Here is a 22,946-nt window from a genome sequence, read left to right as displayed (position 1 = left end):
ACTTCCTAACATAAAACTTTTTGCTTTTAGTGTGCCTAATAGGCATCTGATATTGGTACTTCATTAATTATATTCAGTCATGTTATTTATATAAATGAGGTAGATAAAAATGTCTATTTGTGCCAAAACAGTCTCTCATATATGGCGTGTGTTACAATTACTGCAATATTAGAAAGACCTTTTTTTGTTTTATCTAGCAGACAGAGACAAAATAGATGTAATCATATTGAGAAACCATACCAGTCTTGGGTATTATTCCTATTAACAGCTATTTCAGTATTATACAACGACATTTTGATTTTTCATGTAGCAAAATGTTTGACCAACTTTGATGAGGTAATAGATTCTTTTGCAGAAAGGAAAGCATGCCATGTAAAGCTGTAGTAAGATTAGAGAGAAAAAAACTGCTGGGAACTAAGAACTGAAGAAATGTGTACTGTCTTGCTTGTCTGTTGTCTTTACTGGTTTTATGTTTCCTATATTTAATTTTATGTCACACAAAACAGAGAGTTATTAGATAATAGGAAATAAAAAGTGTAAATTTTCTGAAGATTTCTTATTCTCCCAGTTACAAATAATCCCAGCCAGTAGTAATTGTAAGTTTTTCTTTTAAGGGGGGTAGAATATCAAACTGGCTGACTGGAAGCAGGAGAGACACCAGAGGACATTTTAATTTCCACTGTCCTGAATATAGGTTTGATGGTTCCCATTATAAAATATATGCATTTGAATTCCACAGAGAGAAATACAGTGATGTGCGACAGAGGAACACTATGCGAAGAGATTTGGCACTGAACTTTGGCACACTTAAGACCAAATAACATCTGGCCTTGCAACACTAACCAAAACGGCCTTGCTGTGCTGGTACTGCGAACGGCTGAAAGCAAGGGAAAACTACAGCTGTAATTTTCCCCGAGGATATGCAGCTTTACTGTATGGTTAAATGATGATGGCGTCCTCTTGGGTAAAATATTCTGGAGGCAAAATAGTCCCCCATTCGGATCTCCGGGCAGGGATTACTCAAGAGGACGTCGTTATCAGGAGAAAGAAAACTGGCATTCTATGGATCGGAGCGTGGAATGTCAGATCCCTTAATCGGACAGGTAAGTTAGAAAATTTAAAAAGGGAAATGGATAGGTTGACGTTAGATATAGTGGGAATTAGTGAAGTTTGGTGGCCGGAGGAACAAGACTTTTGGTCAGGTGAATACAGGGTTATAAATACAAAATCAAATAGGGGTAATGCAGGAGTAGGTTTAATAATGAATAAAAAAAATAGAAGTGTGGGTAAGCTACTACCAACAGCATAGTGAACGCATTATTGTGGGCAAGATAGACACAAAGCCCATGCCTACTACAGTAGTACAAGTTTATATGCCAACTAGCTCTGCAGATGAAGAAATTGATGAAATGTATGATGAGATAAAAGAAATTATATAGGTAGTGAAGGGAGACGAAAATTTAATAGTCATGGGTGACTGGAATTTGAGAGTAGGAAAAGGGAGAGAAGGAAACATAGTGGGTGAATATGGATTGGGGCAGAGAAATGAAAGAGGAAGCCGTCTGGTAGAATTTTGCACAGAGCATAACTTAATCATAGCTAACACTTGGTTCAAGAATCATAAAAGAAGGTTGCATACATGGAAGAAGCCTGGAGATACTGACAGGTTTCAGATAGATTACATAATGGTAAGACAGAGATTTAGGAACCAGGTTTTAAATTGTAAGACATTTCCAGGGTCAGATGTGGACTCTGATCACAATCTATTGGTTATGAACTGTAGATTAAAACCGAAGAAACTGCAAAAAGGTGGGAATTTAAGGAGATGGGACCTGGATAAACTAACTAAACCAGAGGTTGTACAGAGTTTCAGGGAGAACATAAGGGAACAATTGACAGGAATGGGGGTAAGAAATACAGTAGAAGAAGAATGGGTATCTCTGAGGGATGAAGTAGTGAAGGCAGCAGAGGATCAAGTAGGTAAAAAGATGAGGGCTAGTCGAAATCCTTGGGTAACTGAAGAAATATTGAATTTAATTCATGAAAGGAGAAAATATAAAAATTCAGTAAATGAAGCAGGCAAAAAGGAATACAAACGTCTCAAAAATGAGATTGACAGGAAGTGTAAAATGGCTAAGCAGGGATGGCTAGAGGACAAATGAAAGGATGTAGAGGCTTATCTTACTAGGGGTAAGATAGATACTGCCTACATGAAAATTAAAGAGACCTTTGGAGAAAAAAGAGCCACTTGTATGAATATCAAGAGCTCAGATGGAAACCCAGTTCTGAGCAAAGAAGGGAAAGCAGAAAGGTGGAAAGAGTATATAGAGGGTCTATACAAGGGCGATGTACTTGAGGACAATATTATGGAAATGGAAGAGGATGTAGATGAATATGAAATGGGAGATACGATACTGCGTGAAAAGTTTGACAGAGCACTGAAAGACCTGAGTTGAAACAAGGCCGCGGGAGTAGACAACATTCCATTAGAACTACTGACGGCCTTGGGAGAGCCAGTCCTGACAAAACTCTACCATCTGGTGAGCAAGATGTATAAGACAGGTGAAATACCCTCAGACTTCAAGAAGAATATAATAATTCCAATCCCAAAGAAAGCACGTGTTGACAGATGTGAAAATTACCAAACTATCAGTTCAATAAGCCACAGCTGCAAAATACTAACGTGAATTCTTTACAGACAAATGGAAAAACTGGTAGAAGCTGACCTTGTGGGAGATCAGTTTGGATTCCGCAGAAATGTTGGAAAACGTGAGGCAATACTGACCCTATGACTTTTCTTAGAAGCTAGATTAAAGAAAGGCAAACCTACATTTATGGCATTTGTAGACTTAGAGAAAGCTTTTGACAATGTTGACTGAAATACTCTCTTTCAAATTCTAAAGGTGGCAGGGGTAAAATACAGGGAGCGAAAAGCTATTTACAATTTGTACAGAAACCAGATGGCAGTTATAATTGTCGAAGGCCATGAAAGGGAAGCATCTGTAGGGAAGGGAGTGAGACAGGGTTGTAGCCTGTTCCCAATGTTATTCAATCTGTATATTGAGCAAGCAGGAAAGGAAACAAAAGAAAAATTTGGAGTAGGTATTAAAGTCCAAGGAGAAGAAATAAAAAAATTGAGGTTCGCTGATGACATTGTAATTCTGTCAGAGACAGCAAAGGAGTTGGAAGAGCTGTTGAACGGAATGGGCAGTGTCTTGAAAGGAGGATATAAGATGAACATCAACAAAAGCAAAATGAGGATAATGGAATGTAGTCAAATTAAGTCGGGTGATGCTGAGGGAATTAGATTAGGAAATGAGACACTTAAAGTAGTAAAGGAGTTTTGCTATTTGGGGAGCATAATAACTGATGATGGTCGAAGTAGAGAGGATATAAAATGTAGACTGGCAATGGCAAGGAAAGCGTTTCTGAAGAAGAGAAATTTGTTAACATCGAGTATAGGTTTAAGTGTCAGGAAGTCGTTTCTGAAAGTATTTGTATGGAGTGTAGCCATGAATGGAAGTGAAACATGGACGATAAATATTTGGACAAGAAGAGAATAGAAGCTTTCAAAATGTGGTGCTACAGAATAATGCTGAAAATTAGATGGGTAGATCACATAACTAATGAGGAGGTATTGAATAGAATTGGGGAGAGGAGGAGTTTGTGGCACAACTTGACAAGAAGAAGGGACCGGTTGGTAGGACATGTTCTGAGGCATCAAGGGATCACAAATTTAGCATTGGAGGGCAGTGTGGAGGGTAAAAATCGTAGAGGGAGACCAAGAGATGAATACTCTAAGCAGATTCAGAAGGATGTAGGTTACAGTAAGTACTGGGAGATGAAGAAGCTTGCACAGGATAGAGTAGCATGGAGAGCTGCATCAAACCAGTCTCAGGACTGAAGACTACAGCAACAACATGTCTTATATTTCCTCAGACTTATACGTTTCATGTATTGGAAAGATATGCACCACAAAATGAACATAGTTATGAAAAATCAATTTTTTATAATTTTTGACATCCTACTTCAAATTCTTGGAAAAGGGGAGGAGGGGGAGGGGGATGCCACACAATATTGTAGATCTGGGGCTGCCCATTACAGCTAACTTCATTTTGGGTCAATTTGTTGTGCTAAATGGGCTGGAACTACGGTGTCGGTCTACAGTAATGGTGCTGACGAGGATTTCATTGGAAAAATGGAGCTTTATCTTTCGTATCAGTCAACTTTTTACTTAAGAGGCGATAAACACAATTGTAGGATTTTGGACAGTCGAACTAGACCACAAACTTGGATGTGTTTGTGATACCCTAAAAGTTAAGTCTTTTGTGTACTGAGTAAGAGCAAAGTATACTATTCTTTCTTTCCCTAGATAAAACAATCAATGCAATAGTGCACTTAGATATACTATAAATTTTTTTATCATTTTGCCTGACGAGGTTGACCAAGAAAGTAGCATACACTTCATGTAAGATGGCTCACTGCTGCACTGTCTCACCATGTGGGATTTCCCCATAACTGATTTACAGCTAAATGACTTGCATGTCTGCCACATTCACCATCCAGATAGCTCTTGATTTTTTCATATGGAGACCCTGCAAGGATACTGTGTTTGTACCAACCTTGCTGGCTTCTCTAGTAGAGTGTAGAGGGAGACTCTATGGCATGATTCAACAAGTTATGTCTAACATCCTGCTGTGAGTTTACCAAGAAATCGAATTCAAATGGGATCTATGCCACATAAGCCCGTATTTAGCCACAAGGTAAAAAAAACCAGTTACCTCACTAAAACATGACACCAAAACCAGCCCTGTAAGTCATATGACTAAATCTGTATGAATCTTCAGAGGTGTTAAGTCCTTTTAAAAACATGTGGTTTTTTTTCTTTTCTTTTTGCTATTGTACCTACTGACAGAGATACAGTGATTGGTAGCTGCTGGCTGTATGGCAAAAAGCATTTTCTCAGAGTGTGTATGGTTTGTTCTATACTGATAAGCCACACTCACATATTTACACAGCGTTTATAAGTAATTACTATGAGAAATGGGTTTGTGCTGTGTCATCACTATGTAGATTATGATGGCATACAAATTATTCATGGAAATCCAATGAAACATCATATGAGCAGATCCTTGTGAACTGTTTTGATTGTCTTATTTTATATTTAATTTAGTAGTAAGAACTTGAACTTTTTATCTATTGAAATGTAGTTACAGATTTTTTGGTTTGAGAATGGCCTTTTTAAGTAAACAAACAAATTGTTCTAACATAACTGTACATGGTGGAGCACCATAAAAATTATACAAAATATATGCCTTAAATATTGTTCCATAAATATTTCTTTTGCCATAATTGCAATTAGATAATTTATAAAATATCATAGGGAGGTTTACCTTCAGTACAGCCTGAGGGGCTGAGAATCATATTAAGTCCCGTGCAGATGGTACACTTCTGTCCCTGCACACCAGCTTTACACATGCAACGACCCGTCATTTGTTCACAGTCTTCTCTTACAGAGCCATAGACAGAGCAATCACATGCTGCAATTATGAGAATATATTCAGATTTAGTATTAACATATTAAAATGTAACATAACACTGAATTTTGTTACATCACTAGAAGCTTCATGAGAGGTTACTAGAATAATGAATTGCAGCTAAATATATCTCGCTCTTGAAATGCTTGCTCATCCTGAATTAATAAATACCAAATCCATTGTTGTCGTTGCCACAATGAGAAGCCTCAACTCTAGGTGCATCCTTGTCAAATGGGTATCTCTATAGATATCAGACAAACACATGGTTGCTGAAGAATGGTATAAACTTTTCAGTGCTGCATGTGCAACAGCTTGGATGATTGACTAACCTGGTCTTGTAATGAAAGTTAACACGACCTTGTTATTTTGATACTGTCTCAATTTGACAGTATGGGGAAACTACAGCCACTACTTCCCTGAGGACACACAACTCTGTCATGTGATTTAATGAAGATGACATCCAGCTGGGTAAAATATTATGGAGGCAAAACAGTTTCTCATTTGAACCACCAGGTATGGACTACTCAGGCAGTTGCTGTCAGAAGAAGAAACAAACCTGGCATTGCATGAGTCAGAGCACGAAATGTTGGATCCATAAATTTTTTTGGTTGTTTAGTGAAATTCGAAAGAGAAATGGAGACGCTAAAGTTAGGTACAGTGGGAATTAATGAAACGTCGTGACAGGAAGAATAGGATTTCTGGTTGGAAGAGTATACATTTATCAACACAAAACCAAATTGACATAACCCAGAACTCAGTCTAGTAATGAATTAGATTTATCTCTTAGTCGATGGTTATGTTCATCAAAATAGCAAACATCAGTTGTCCACGTTACATACAGAAATATGCCAGTCACCATGGAATAAGTTCCAATCCCACAAGGGAAATACGGTTAGTTATAAGGGTTATATTTCCGGTACATTATATACATTTTGCAGCAAAGGCGATATTGCTAATACATTTGTCATAATATAAGGGCAGATTTTTGTACACATTTGTGTTGAGAAGTAGTTGACAAAAGTTTCCTTAACTTCATCATGGTCATAAATAACATTCAGGAAAGAATGACCGGAAATACAGGAACAGGAAAAAGTCATGTTTAGTCAGATGAAGTACATACGGAGGTCGAAGCTATGGCTCTTACTTAAAAGCCATGATCACCTGAGGAGTTGTGGCTTAGCACTGGACTAAAAAAAAGTAGTTTGGTAAAGATGCCGTGGTACATCGTTTACTGCACAGTGCTTCACAATTCTTGCAATATGTCGCAATACAAATTTGTATACGTGGTAATGCCACAGGTGAAGCGTCATTAGTAGCATACCTTGTCTGCTGCACAATACTGGATACGTGATCTGTCATGTTGCAAAGAGTTACCTCCATGTTGGTGGGGTCGAGTAGCTAAGTGACATGTACTGATTTTACGGTATATTGATAATTTTTACTTATGGACCGTCTGACAGCAACTGAATAAAACACAATTTTAGTGCCATACGCAAAGTGAACAATCAATACATAGAAAATCTCATAGTAGAAACCGAACACATCCTTACACGTGAAGAACAACAAAATAATTGTGAAATAAACATAGGACTGACAAGAGAACTAGTAAAAGAAGAAATAAAAGGCATAATAAAACAAACACAGCAGACACACAATAGCAACAACCAAACAGAAGCAGCTACTATGAAAAGGTTAAAACAAAAGTTAACAGACAATAACGTATTAATAACAAGAGCAGACAAGGGAAATGTAACAGTACTCATGGACAAAGAGCAATACATCACAAAAACCAAGGAATACATAAACACCAACGCCATACAAAAACTGAAGTCAGATCCAACTACACGATTTCAGGCAAATGTGAAACGAACACTGAAAAACATTGAACACACACTCACAGACAAACATAAATACTACTTAACACAGAAAAACCCACAGGCACCAGCACTCCGCAGTCAACCGAAAGTACATAAAGACGGAATGCCAATGAGAGCTGTTATCAACTTCAAGAAAGCCCCAACATACCGCATAGCTAAACACCTCCAAAAGTTAGTTACAAAACACTATAAAGTAGAAAACAACAGAACAGTGATAAACACAGGAAACTTACTAGAAAACATACAGAACATACAGGTACCACACACAGCATCACTGATTTCATTCGATATAGAAAATATGTATACCTCCATCCCTATCACAGAAACAATAGAAATCATAGAACAAAATCTCTCATCCCACAGCAACCTCACCACAGACGCAATAAAAGAAATAACAGATATGCTCAGACTGACAACTGAACAAAACTACTTTCAGTTTGAGAAAGAATATTATCTACAAACTGATGGACTGCCCATGAGATCCCCAATATCAGGAACACTAGCAAACATTTTCATCAGTCACCTAGAAAATCAGATATTTGATAAGATAACCACAAATGAAAGTTTCAAAATCATATATAAGTACAGATACATGGATGACATTATTTGTCTGGTAGATGAGCCAAGTGAAAAAATAGATGAACTCCATTCAGAAATAAACAAAGTTCATCAGAACATAAAATTCACACTTGAAAAAGAAAAAGAAAATAAAATAAATTTTCTTGACATTACAATTAAAAAAGAAAATGGTAAACATACATTTAACATCTTTAGAAAACCAACAGCCACAGACACAATAATACATTCCACATCCAACCACCCCCACAGCCAGAAACTTGCAGCACTAAGACACATGTTACATAGATTAAACAGAATCCCACTCAGCAAGAGAAACTACGAATAAGAAATGAGTACAATCATACAAATAGCTAGGAACAACAGGTATGACATGCATGTGGTACACAAGCTCAATCAAAAAATAAAAACACAAATAAAAAACAAACACAACAGTTCCACAATACAAAAGAACTCACAAGCTGAAAACTTACAAACACACTCAACAAACACACACAATGACAACACCACACAGAAAAGAACCAGATGGTACACCATGACTTACACACATAAACTAACACACAGAGTTGCAAACATCCTAAAGAGACAGGGCTTCAAAATAGCATATAAGTCTGGGCAAACCCTTCAATCAAACCTAAGCCAGCCAGCTACCAAGAGGGACAAATTCCAACAATCAGGAATATATAAACTTGAATGTCAAAGTTGTGATGCAGTATACATAGGCATGACATGCAGGAATTTTGAAACAAGATACAAAGAACATATCAGATGTTGGAAGTATGAAACAAACCATTCCACATTTGCAGAGAATTTAAAACACTACAACCATCATTCTACAAACATGGAACAAGAAATGAAAATAATGAGAATAAGCAACCATGACAAACATCTTATACAAATGCAAGAAAACTTCCACATCCGGAAAGCCATAGCAGAAAACAAACATGTGATAAATGAACAAACACACATCAGCACAGGCTTCCTACTACACTTAATAAAGGAAATGATAACATAAAACAAAAAAAACTCTTCCCCACACCATCTAGAGACACACCCACACCCACACACACACACACCCACACACACACACACACACACATACACAGCCAAAAAAAATTATATATATATATATATATATATATATATATATATATATATATATATATATATATACGAAAGTGCTGGCAGGTCAATAGAAACACAAACAGACACATACATACACACAAAATTCAAGCTTTTGCAACAAACTGTTGCCTCATCAGGAAAGAGGGAAGGAGAGGCAAAGATGAAAGGAAGTTGGTTTTAAGGGAGGGGGTAAGGAGTCATTCCAATCCCGGGAGCAGGAAGACTTACCTTAGGGGGAAAAAAGGATGGGTATACACTCGCACACACACACACATATCCATCCACACATATACAGACACAAGCAGACATATTTAAAGACAAAGAGTTTGGGCAGAGATGTCAGTCGAGGCGGAAGTGCAGAGGCAAAGATGATGTTGAATGACAGGTGAGGTATGAGTGACGGCAACTTGAAATTAGCGGAGATTGAGGCCTGGTGGGTAATGGGAAGAGAGGGGATATTGAAGAGCAAGTTCCCATCTCCGGAGTTCGGATAGGTTGGTGTTGGTGGGAAGTATCCAGATAACCCGGATGGTGTAACACTGTGCCAAGATGTGCTGGCCATGCACCAAGGCATGTTTAGCCACAGGGTGATCCTCATCACCAACAAACACTGTCTGCCTGTGTCCATTCATGCGAATGGACAGTTTGTTGCTGGTCATTCTCACATAGAATGCATCACAGTGTAGGCAGGTCAGTTGGTAAATCACGTGGGTGCTTCCACATGTGGCTCTGCCTTTGATCGTGTATACCTTCCGGGTTACAGGACTGGAGTAGGTGGTGGTGGGAGGGTGCATGGGACAGGTTTTACACCGGGGGCAGTTACAAGGATAGGAGTCAGAGGGTAGGGAAGGTGGTTTGTGGATTTCATAGGGATGAACTAACAGGTTACGAAGGTTAGGTGGACGGCAGAAAGACGCTCTTGGTGGCGTGGGGAGGATTTCATGAAGGATGGATCTCATTTCAGGGCAGGATTTGAGGAATTCGTGTCCCTGCTGGAGAGCCACATTCAGAGTCTGATCCAGTCCCGGAAAGTATCCTGTCACAAGTGGGGCGCTTTTGTGGTTCTTCTGTGGGGGATTCTGGGTTTGAGGGGATGAGGAAGTGGCTCTGGTTATTTGCTTCTGTACCAGGTCGGGAGGGTAGTTGCGGGATGCGAAAGCTGTTGTCAGGTTGTTGGTTTAATGGTTCAGGGATTCCGGACTGGAGCAGATTCGTTTGCCACGAAGACCTAGGCTGTAGGGAAGGGACCGTTTGATGTGGAATGGGTGGCAGCTGTCATAATGGAGGTACTGTTGCTTGTTGGTGGGTTTGATGTGGACGGACGTGTGAAGCTGACCATTGGACAGGTGGAGGTCAACGTCAAGGAAAGTGGCATGGGATTTGGAGTAGGACCAGGTGAATCTGATGGAACCAAAGGAGTTGAGGTTGGAGAGGAAATTCTGGAGTTCTTCTTCACTGTGAGTCCAGATCATGAAGATGTCATCAATAAATCTGTACCAAACTTTGGGTTGGCAGGCCTGGGTAACCAAGAAGGCTTCCTCTAAGCGACCCATGAATAGGTTGGCATACGAGGGGGCCATCCTGGTACCCATGGCTGTCCCCTTTAATTGTTGGTATGTCTGGCCTTCAAAAGTGAAGAAGTTGTGGGTCAGGAAGAAGCTGGCTAAGGTGATGAGGAAAGAGGTTTTAGGTAGGGTGGCAGGTGATCGACGTGAAAGGAAATGCTCCATCGCAGCGAGGCCCTGGACGTGTGGAATATTTTTGTATAAGGAAGTGGCATCAATGGTTACAAGGATGGTTTCCGGGGGTAACACATTGGGTAAGGATTCCAGGCGTTCGAGAAAGTGGTAGGTGTCTTTAATGAAGGATAGGAGACTGCATGTAATGGGTTGAAGGTGTTAATCTACGTAGGCAGAGATACGTTCTGTGGGGGCTTGGTAACCAGCTACAATGGGGCGGCCGGGATGATTGGGTTTGTGGATTTTAGGAAGAAGGTAGAAGGTAGGGGTGCGGGGTGTCAGTGGGGTCAGGAGGTTGATGGAGTCAGGTGAAAGGTTTTGCAGGGGGCCTAAGGTTCTGAGGATTCCTTGAAGCTCCGCCTGGACATTGGGAATGGGGTTACCTTGGCAAACTTTGTATGTGGTGTTGTCTGAAAGCTGACGTAGTCCCTCAGCCACATACTCCCAACGATCAAGTACCATGGTCGTGGAACCCTTGTCCGCCAGAAGAAAGACGATGGATCGGTCAGCCTTCAGATGACGGATAGCCTGGGCTTCAGCAGAGGTGTTGGAAATAAAGCGAAAGTTATTAGAACTAGCCGAAATGGTTGTTTAGAAGGTGAAAGGAACTGTTTGTGAACTAGAAATGGTGGATTTTACAGCGGCGGTAGTGTAGAAAGCGGCAAAATAAATTTTTTTGGTTATCGTTTGGAAGTGGGTTACGTATTATTGAGTATATATAGGCAGGATAAAATTGTATAGTAGATTACGGTAAAAAGGAGGAGGTGCATACAAAGTGAAACTACTGGCAAAGACAGAAAGAGAAAATAAGACGACAGAAAAGATTTCGAAATGCAACAGTGACAATAACAAACGTAATTGTTGTGTTCAAATTAATGATATCAATATAATAGAGGGAAACATTCCACGCAGGAAAAATATATTTAAAAACAAAGATGATGTGACTTACCATACGAAAGCGCTGGCAGGTCGATAGAAACACAAACAGACACATACATACACACAAAATTCAAGCTTTCGCAACAAACTGTTGCCTCATCAGGAAAGAGGGAAGGAGAGGCAAAGACGAAAGGAAGTGGGTTTTAAGGGAGAGGGTAAGGAGTCATTCCAATCCCGGGAGCAGAAAGACTTACCATAGGGGGAAAAAAGGATGGGTATACACTCGCACACACACACACATATCCATCCACACATATACAGACACAAGCAGACATATTTAAAGACAAAGAGTTTGGGCAGAGATGTCAGTCGAGGCGGAAGTGAAGAGGCAAAGATGATGTTGAATGACAGGTGAGGTATGAGTGGTGGCAACTTGAAATTAGCGGAGATTGAGGCCTGGTGGGTAATGGGAAGAGAGGGTATATTGAAGAGTAAGTTTCCATCTCCGGAGTTCGGATAGGTTGGTGTTGGTGGGAAGTATCCACATAACTCGGACGGTGTAACACTGTGCCAAGATGTGCTGGCCATGCACCAAGGCATGTTTAGCCACAGGGTGATCCTCATTACCAACAAACACTGTCTGCCTGTGTCCATTCATGCGAATGGACAGTTTGTTGCTGGTCATTCCCACATAGAATGCATCACAGTGTAGGCAGGTCAGTTGGTAAATCACGTGGGTGCTTCCACATGTGGCTCTGCCTTTGATCGTGTACACCTTCCGGGTTACAGGACTGGAGTAGGTGGTGGTGGGAGGGTGCATGGGACAGGTTTTACACCGGGGGCAGTTACAAGGATAGGAGCCAGAGGGTAGGGAAGGTGGTTTGGGGATTTCATAGGGATGAACTAACAGGTTACAAAGGTTAGGTGGACGGTGGAAAGACACTCTTGGTGGAGTGGGGAGGATTTCATGAAGGATGGATCTCATTTCAGGGCAGGATTTGAGGAAGTCGTGTCCCTGCTGGAGAGCCACATTCAGAGTCTGATCCAGTCCCGGAAAGTATCCTGTCACAAGTGGGGCACTTTTGTGGTTCTTCTGTGGGGGATTCTGGGTTTGAGGGTATGAGGAAGTGGCTCTGGTTATTTGCTTCTGTACCAGGTCAGGAGGGTAGTTGCGGGATGCGAAAGCTGTTGTCAGGTTGTTGGTTTAATGGTTCAGGGATTCCGGACTGGAGTAGATTCGTTTGCCACGAAGACCTAGGCTGTAGGGAAGGGACCGTTTGATGTGGAATGGGTGGCAGCTGTCATAATGGAGGTACTGTTGCTTGTTGGTGGGTTTGATGTGGACGGACGTGTGAAGCTGACCATTGGATAGGTGGAGGTCAACGTCAAGGAAAGTGGCATGGGATTTGGAGTAGGACCAGGTGAATCTGATGGAACCAAAGGAGTTGAGGTTGGAGAGGAAATTCTGGAGTTCTTCTTCACTGTGAGTCCAAATCATGAAGATGTCATCAATAAATCTGTACCAAACTTTGGGTTGGCAGGCCTGGGTAACCAAGAAGGCTTCCTCTAAGCTACCCATGAATAGGTTGGCGTACGAGGGGGGCATCTTGGCAGCCATGGCTGTTCCCTTTAATTGTTGGTATGTCTGGCCTTCAAAAGTGAAGAAGTTGTGGGTCAGGATGAAGCTGGCTAAGGTGATGAGGAAAGAGGGTTTAGGTAGGGTGGCAGGTGATCGGCGTGAAAGGAAATGCTCTATCGCAGCGAGGCCCTGCATGTGCGGAATATTTGTGTATAAGAAAGTGGCATCAATGGTTGCAAGGATGGTTTCCAGGGGGAACACATTGGGTAAGGATTCCAGGCGTTCAGTTCCAAACTGAGCAATCCATTGCCCTCACCCACCTAATCCTTCACCTACACATCAACTCAGTCAATGAACACACCCGTCAACTTATATCTTTAATAAAAGTCCTTAATCTTTCCTCTCCCACATTCACACCGGCTGTTCAGAGCATCCTCCTACAGGCCAACCGTAAATTAGAACAGCATGCCACCCTCCACCTCAAAAAACTATCCAATCTCCTGGTCTCCCACCTCCGGAAAGGCAACTCACTCACCCTTCACAACCTTTCCAACTAACCTCAACCTCCTCTCATTGCACACAAACCCAGTCTCTCCCATCTACTCAATCTCCCACTTCCAGCTCCACTCCCTCCAAAACCTCAAAATTCCAATCAACACAATCTGGAACCACAACACCCTAATTCAGTAGTTAACCTTTCCTCCAAACCTCTCTCCCAATCCAAAACCTCTGTCCTATCCAAAGGCCTCACCTTCAGCCCCACTCCCAGATTGAACCAAACAGCTCTCGTCATAGATTTACTATCCTACACTCGTACTCTCTGCTGGAAATATCACTTTGTCACGAAGAAAAATGATCCTAATCCTACTCCTAATGATCCAACTCCCCAAGACACCATCCAAATTGAACCCTGCCTGGAACAGTTCCGTCCTCCGTGGCAGCGGGACCCACCTCCTCTTCTTCAAAATCACCCTCTCCAAACCTTCCAGGAATTTCTGACTTTCAGCCTTGCATCTCAGTCCTTCTTAAAAAAATCTTAATCCTACTCCCAAAATCACCTCTGCTGAAGCCCAGGCTATCCGTGATCTGAAGGCTGACCAATCCATCGTCATTCTTCCGGCGGACAAGGGTTCCACGACCGTGGTACTTGATCGTCGGGAGTATGTGGCTGAGGGACTATGTCAGCTTTCAGACAACACCACATACAAAGTTTGCCAAGGTAACCCCATTCCCGATATCCAGGCAGAGCTTCAAGGAATCCTCAGAACCTTAGGCCCCCTGGAAAACCTTTCACCTGACTCCATCAACCTCCTGACCCCACCGACACCCCGCACCCCTACCTTCTACCTTCTTCCTAAAATCCACAAACCCAATCATCCCGACCGCCCCATTGTAGCTGGTTACCAAGCCCCCACAGAACGTATCTCTGCCTATGTAGATCAACACCTTCAACCCATTACATGCAGTCTCCCATCCTTCATCAAAGACACCAACCACTTTCTCGAATGCCTGGAATCCTTACCCAATGTGTTACCCCTGGAAACCATCCTTGTAACCATTGATGCCAATTCCTTATACAAAAATATTCCACACATCCAGGGCCTCGCTGCGATGTAGCATTTCCTTTCACGCCGATCACCTGTCACCCTACCTAAAATCTCTTTCCTCATCACCTTAGCCAGCTTCATCCTGACCCACAACTTCTTCACTTTTGAAGGCCAGACATACCAACAATTAAAGGGAACAGCCATGGCTGCCAAGATGCCCCCCTCGTACGCCAACCTATTCATGGGTAGCTTAGAGGAAGCCTTCTTGGTTACCCAGGCCTGCCAACCCAAAGTTTGGTACAGATTTATTGATGACATCTTCATGATCTGGACTCACAGTGAAGAAGAACTCCAGAATTTCCTCTCCAACCTCAACTCCTTTGGTTCCATCAGATTCACCTGGTCCTACTCCAAATACCATGCCACTTTCCTTGACGTTGACCTCCACCTGTCCAATGGTCAGCTTCACACGTCCGTCCACATCAAACCCACCAACAAGCAACAGTACCTCCATTATGACAGCTGCCACCCATTCCACATCAAACGGTCCCTTCCCTACAGCCTAGGTCTTCGTGGCAAACGAATCTACTCCAGTCCGGAATCCCTGAACCATTAAACCAACAACCTGACAACAGCTTTCGCATCCCGCAACTACCCTCCCGACCTGGTACAGAAGCAAATAACCAGAGCCACTTCCTCATACCCTCAAACCCAGAATCCCCCACAGAAGAACCACAAAAGTGCCCCACTTGTGACAGGATACTTTCCGGGACTGGATCAGACTCTGAATGTGGCTCTCCAGCAGGGACACGACTTCCTCAAATCCTGCCCTGAAATGAGATCCATCCTTCATGAAATCCTCCCCACTCCACCAAGAGTGTCTTTCCACCGTCCACCTAACCTTTGTAACCTGTTAGTTCATCCCTATGAAATCCCCAAACCACCTTCCCTACCCTCTGGCTCCTATCCTTGTAACTGCCCCCGGTGTAAAACCTGTCCCATGCACCCTCCCACCACCACCTACTCCAGTCCTGTAACCCGGAAGGTGTACACGATCAAAGGCAGAGCCACATGTGGAAGCACCCACATGATTTACCAACTGACCTGCCTACACTGTGATGCATTCTATGTGGGAATGACCAGCAACAAACTGTCCATTCGCATGAATGGACACAGGCAGACAGTGTTTGTTGGTAATGAGGATCACCCTGTGGCTAAACATGCCTTGGTGCACGGCCAGCACATCTTGGCACAGTGTTACACCGTCCGAGTTATGTGGATACTTCCCACCAACACCAACCTATCCGAACTCCAGAGATGGAAACTTGCTCTTCAATATACCCTCTCTTCCCATTACCCGCCAGGCCTCAATCTCCGCTAATTTCAAGTTGCCACCACTCATACCTCACCTGTCATTCAACATCATCTTTGCCTCTTCACTTCCGCCTCGACTGACATCTCTGCCCAAACTCTTTGTCTTTAAATATGTCTGCTTGTGTCTGTATATGTGTGGATGGATATGTGTGTGTGTGTGCGAGTGTATACCCATCCTTTTTTCCCCCTATGGTAAGTCTTTCTGCTCCCGGGATTGGAATGACTCCTTACCCTCTCCCTTAAAACCCACTTCCTTTCGTCTTTGCCTCTCCTTCCCTCTTTCCTGATGAGGCAACAGTTTGTTGCGAAAGCTTGAATTTTGTGTGTATGTATGTGTCTGTTTGTGTTTCTATCGACCTGCCAGCGCTTTCGTATGGTAAGTCACATCAGCTCTGTTTTTAAATATATTTTCCCGTGTGGAATGTTTCCCTCTATTATATATATATATATATATATATATATATATATATATATATATATATATATATATAAAGAACACCAAAATACACACACAGCACAAAAAATATATATATCACATAAAAAAAGAAAACACACACACACACACACACACACAAACGCACACACAAATGCGTACACGAACAGACCACAGATACTTCAATAGTTACACTCATAAGTTTGGCAATAACATTCGATCTTTGGCAAAAACATTTGACAGTCGGCAACAGAAACCAAAACATTGCATTAAAACAAGCGTTCAGTGCATAGTGCTGTGGAATGTGGAAAAAACCGCAAATTGGCGTTCATAAGAAGAGGAACAACACCAAAAATGCAACAGGAGCGTAATATGTAAGAAATTGTCCACGCAACCTGTAAGCACAGTTCAAAACATTACTACTTAATAGGAAATACCAACCACGAGAACTGTTTATAACCTATAGGCACACTGACAAAAATGTAAATAAAATGGCTAACATATGTACATATTCCAGGCCACTGATGATGCCTTGCAGAAAATAAAGGCGAAACGCGTATGGCACTAAAATTGTGTTTTATTCAGTTGCTGTCAGACGGTCCATAAGTAAAAATTATCAATATACCGTAATATTACACACAACTGAGGAAGACAGGACTATAAAAGCTGAAGACATGTACTGATGTTCACCTGTCAGATCATCAGCACCCATCGAGTACCAATATCTCAATACTTTGATCTGACGGAAACAGTTTCATACAGAATTTCCTGTCACATTTCAGGTAACTCCTTACATGTGTAAGTAGGTGATTTCTTTGGAAGGGTCATGGGGAAAAGGAATAACCGTTTTATTTTTGCTTGTTAAAGGGATGTGTAAAAAAAAAAAGCATACACGCAAAATGACCAATTCTTCAGAATAGAGAACACTGTTACACAAAAAATGCTGCTATGGGATCCTGTTTTTATTAAGGGATGGCTACATATATGAAACTATTTTTCAACATAGTTGGCAAATCTCTGTAACCAACAGTTACGACTCCCTACAAATCGTTCAGTTCCTCGACGACAGGAATCCGCTACTTGGTCATGGAGTCATTTGAGAACTGCTATGTGAACGTCGTCGTCATTGGAAAATCTCATCCCCCACATGCTGCATCCTCGGCTGTCACCTACATCATAGCTGCCAACTACACAGTGACATGGCTTCACCATCTGTGCCGTAGGAAATAGTATGTGGTATCTGTGGCTAGCACCTTACTATTCAGCCACCAACCACACAGTAGAGTGTCATGGGTTGCCACTCCGTCAAGGTACCTGCAACTCAAGCGCAGCTCATCCTGCCTGCGAAAGCCACTGTGGTATCTGGGGATGCCACAGCGCCGCTGTTGCCAACACTTACTCATCTTCAGGGGCCACGTGACACAAACACAACTTCCCAGAATTCCTTTGCCGGACGCCTTTATAAAATGCCACCCAACAGCTCGTCAGTCACTTTGCGAGCTCCAGTTCCAGTTCAATATTTCAACATTGACGTTCACCGAGTGCTGCTGGCCAGAGCGCAGCATTTTCCAGTCAGAAACTAAGACATCGGCAGTGTAGCAGATGTGGACTTCACCTGCTTCCTTACTGTGACTGTGTACTCATTTGTACCTTCAATTACTGTTATTGAGTAGTCCAGGCTCATCAGATCAAGTCGATCTTCAAGTTGAATTCATTCAGAAACTGTTGCTATTCAGATACGGTTGTGCTTACATTGTGACACTGCCAACCAGTGTGGCCGAGCGGTTCTAGGCGCTACAGTTTGGAACCACGCGATCGCTATGGTCGCAGGTTCGAATCCTGCCTCGGGCATGGATGTGTGTGATGTCCTTAGGTTAGTTAGGTTTAAGTAGTTCTAAGTTCTAGGGGACTGATGATGTCAGATGTTAAGTCCCATAGTGCTCAGAGCCATTTGATTTATTGTGACACTGGCTCCAGCTAACTGGCTTCAATTGCCCCTTTGCCATGGTTCCTTTCTCGCCAGAACTATCTTTCCTCTTGCTTGTCCTGTCATGGGGTTAGTAGCTGCAACATGACACAGTGTTGTTTGCTCACACTGCACCCCCTGGCCACTCTCTCATGCAAATCACCCATGCTACTTCGCTGGCGCTGCCCCAACCTGAAGCTCCCACCACCCAGGACTCAGCTACAGTGCTTCCACTCCCCCTAGAGTTCGACAACCCTTTGGGTTTTTTGGCCCATCTCCCTTGCCACACTGAATTACCATCTGCTGTTCCTGACATTTCTTTCCTGGCAGCATCAGGCCCATTGGCCTCTGCCCCTCTGTCCCCCGTCACATTTGCCTCCACTGCTGCCTCCTCTGATCCTGCCCAGCACCCCATGTGCCACCAGCTTTTCTGTGTCACTGGCTCCTGCGTCTTGGGATGCACCAGTTCCTTCACTAAGGGGACCATTGTCTCCCATACCAAGAACCCCTTTGGTTCTTGTGAGACATGCACCTCTGGTTCAAAAGCCACTGGCTCCAGTGCAGCCTGCTGTGGTGCCCATTCAAGCGCCCCTCGGTCCAGTGCCTTCCATTGCTGTACCTTCTGATCTGGCATCTCCCATTGCAGTGTTTCCCACTATGGTGGCTCCTACTCTGATGCCTCCCACTGCAGCGCCCTCAGTTCCTGTGCCACCTACTGCACGCCAGCACCCTCACTGACACTGCCACTAGCCTCTTCGGGTTCCAATGCCATCGATCCCTAGCCACCAGCCCTGCGCCTCTTTGGTATCCAGCACAGTAGACGCCCTGCCGCCGATCCAGGTTCTTTATCTGGTCTCAGTGCCGCTGGCGCTCCTGTGCTGGCCTTGTTGTCTCTTACGGTTTTAATATTTCCGGCGCTCTCGCCGCGGACCCAGGTACTTCTTTGGGTTCCAGTACCACTGACGCCCTCCTCGCCGGTGGCCAGCACGCTGCCAGCCTGCACTGCACCTGCCCACACTCCACTGACGTGCATGCCACAGACCTGCACACTGACGGTCTGCATGCTCTCGTCCATCGGTCCCAACCTCGTGCTTCTTGTGCCTTTAACTTCTGTTGTCTGCGACGCCACTCCATCCTCTGCCATCTCTGCTGTCTGCACCTTGTTCCCTCCTCACAAGTTGCCCTTGGTTCAGCTATTCTTTCTACCTGTTACCGATGTTCAGCCCATGTCCTTGGAGTTTTCACATCAGAGTTGTGGTCATGCTCATCTCGTAGATTTAGTTTGGCCTCCAACAGACACCTTCATGGGTCACAACACACATATTCTGGGTCTGGGACACTGCTCTGCGCTGCTTTACCTTGATCACTGGCCCCAGTATCCAGTCATTGTCGTCACCTGCGTCCTCCAAGGCCTCCTAATATTAGCAGAGTGTCTACCCCTTCTCCTTGAGACATCCTCCGTGAATTTTCAGTTGAGCTTTGCGGTGCTCTGTTTCACTAGTAATGGAAGTTTTGCTGCCAGCCTGGCCTTGATATATCACGTCGCTTTCGGAGGCCCAGTCACCCTCCTTTTGACAACGAACCTGCATGACCCTTATTTTCCAAGTCTGTTCCTCTCGGTTTTCTGCAGAGAGGGATTCTCTCTTTTTGGGGCCACCTTCACGCCACCAGAGTTCAGCCCTGCTTCCCATCCACGATCTCCCATCCCACATAAGGACATCTTCTTGCTCCAGGAAGTTCTTCTTCTCCACAATGGCTTTGCCATCTCTCCATTCAGAAAGAAGGGATGCCACATATGTGACTGTCATTTGCGTCACAGCCATCATCTACAGCGAGATGACTCTGTCTTCTCCATAGGGAAAAGGGATGATGCATTCTCAGTTGTCCCCTATGTCACAGCCGTCAACTACACAGCGAGATCGTTAGACCATTTGTTCTGTAGGAAAGAGGGATGTGGTATAGGTTGCTGGCACTTTACGATCCAGCAACCAACCACAAAACAGAGAGCCACGGGTTGTGTTCGGTGTTCACCAAGTGCCATTCATCAGGGCACAGCGCTTGCTAGTCGGAACAAAGACATCAGTGCTGTAACAGACACAGACCTGGCTTAAGGCAGTGTATCCTTACTGTGATAGACTGTGTACGCAGCTGGACCTTCAAGAGCTGTTGTCGAGTGGTCCAATTTCTAATCATATCAGGACGATCTTTCAGTTGAACACGTTCAGCAGCTTATCAGTTACTATTCAGTACCTAACGTTCGGGTGCGTTCTCTGTGTCAGTATTAAGTTCGGTTGTTCTGGTTACCTGGGCATATCTCTTGTTTTGTAGTGTGACACATCCACAGCTTTCAGCTTACCGAAAAGATGGGAATCGTATGATGCAAGATCTAGACTGTATGGTGGACAAGCATCACTCACGTCTGTGCGGCCATGATCACATTGTTGGCACCATTTCATTACTGCTGCACGTGACATTGCATTTGGTTCATATACCGCGAGAAAGTCGCCGAAGTGGCGTCAAATCGAAAGACTTGCACCCGGCGAACAGTCTACCCGACGGGAGGCCCTAGTCACACGACATTTACAGTTAGCGATGAATCTGTGTGCAAGTTATCCAAGTTAGATGTGTTTTGCACGCAGGACTCGTACAGTTCCGCGTACTTCAACTTTGGAGTACATCTTCAGTTACCGCACCATTTCACGAGCACACTATGACGCACCTGTTATCGGCACCGCATCAGAACCTTGTCTACAGGACGCCGAGACATGTTGTCTCTTCTGATAGTCTTTTTCCGCAGCTCGTGTTCTAGAGGCTAGCATTGCAGCCTCTGAATGGCGGGGTCCCGGGTTCTATTCCCGGCCGGGTTGAGGATTTTCTCTGCCTGGGGACTGGGTGTTTGTGTTGTCCTCATCATTTCATCATCATCTTTTGTGACAGTGTCTATATTGGATTGTGAAAAAAATGGATTGTGCAAAAACTGCGACTTTATACGGACGCTGATGACCCTGCAGTTGAGCGCCCCAGAAACGAAACATCATCAACATCATCTCTTCTGATAGTGCGCCATTCTTGCTGCATAATGGGTTGGGTTGTTTGGGGGAAGAGACCAAACAGCGATGTCATCGGTCTCATCGGATTAGGGAAGGTTGGGGTAGGAAGTCGGCCGTGCCCTTTCAAAGGAACCATCCCGGCATTTGCCTGGAACGATTTAGGGAAATCATGGAAAACCTGAATCAGGATGGCCGGATGCAGGATTGAACCGTCGTCCTCCCTAATGCGAGTCCAGTGTGGTAACCACTGCGCCACCTCGCTCGGTGCTGCTGCGTAATGGTCTTAGCGTTTGAGGGCACATGTAACTTACTTTCTTTAGTTCCTATGTAAGAGAAGGTATTGTAGTTTGATTTTTTATCATTTAATTGTAATTATACTCACGGGTACATCCGTTATATCCTTCCGTTATTTTTGGAAGACCCCAGTAGCCCGATTCACAGCGATCGCACTTCAGGCCTCCGACACCTGGTTTGCAGATGCACTGCTTGGTTAGTGGGTCGCAGGAGTCAGAAAGTGCACCTGAAAACAATGTTCAACTGAATACCTCCTGTTCAGTAACAAAACATAATTTCGAATGTGCAGGGTGTTAAGGATTAAAGTTAAACATATGAAAGAGGATTCTAAAGTGGGTATTTTGAGAGCAGAAACTAATACTAATGGTCGGGAACGATTATTTGGGTTATTATTGACATAAACAACTTGTACCTTACAGCACCAATTTATGGTCATTGCTGTTGTTCAGAGTGGTGACTGCCAGTCACACTGAATACCTCACAGTCGTGCAAAAGACTTCGCTACTGCCTCCCTCAAACACCATTGTTGTTTGTAGTGCAATGAGACAGGCAGCAAGGACGTTAACGAACAGTTTTTTACCAGCTCCTACCGAGGTTTCATATACCAACGACTTTTTTAACGCTATAGTAAAAGCATCCACGGTAGACACATCACAGACGACTGTATACTGTTTTCGAAGGAAGCGTCTCAACCACCGATGCAGAAAGATGAGCACTTTGCAAACACTAAACTCACACGCTATGCTCATTCAGTATCTCGTATTTCTGACATTTAGTTCCTCATCTTATGAAACTCAGTCTGTGTAATTTTAAACACTAAGGATTTTTGACACTGTTTATGTTCACAAGTCATTAGACACAATTTTTTCCTGAGTTCGTCAGTTTTCTGACTGGCTCGAAGCAGCCCAACACGAATTCCTCACATATGTCGACCTCTTCAGCTCACGTTAGATGGGTTCCAACATCTGAC

At 43.4% G+C, this 22,946-nt stretch overlaps 1 protein-coding gene across 1 annotated transcript in view; it reads right to left on the bottom strand.

Annotated features, from left to right (window-relative positions):
• LOC126456400 (agrin-like) overlaps positions 1-22,946 on the bottom strand; it is a 211,046-nt gene that overhangs the window by 51,358 nt on the left and 136,742 nt on the right. Inside the window, exons 9-10 of the mRNA XM_050092154.1 lie at positions 22,065-22,202; positions 5,394-5,540 (exon numbers count right to left, since the gene is read on the bottom strand). Of these exons, the coding sequence (XP_049948111.1) occupies positions 5,394-5,540; positions 22,065-22,202 (285 nt within the window). The remainder of the gene's footprint in view (positions 1-5,393; positions 5,541-22,064; positions 22,203-22,946) is intronic.

The sequence above is a fragment of the Schistocerca serialis genome, chromosome 2 (assembly GCF_023864345.2).
Source record: "Schistocerca serialis cubense isolate TAMUIC-IGC-003099 chromosome 2, iqSchSeri2.2, whole genome shotgun sequence".
NCBI classification, from domain to species: domain Eukaryota; kingdom Metazoa; phylum Arthropoda; class Insecta; order Orthoptera; family Acrididae; genus Schistocerca; species Schistocerca serialis.
The sequence above is the reverse complement of the archived record's forward strand: the minus strand, read 5'-3'. Positions and strand labels throughout refer to the sequence as shown.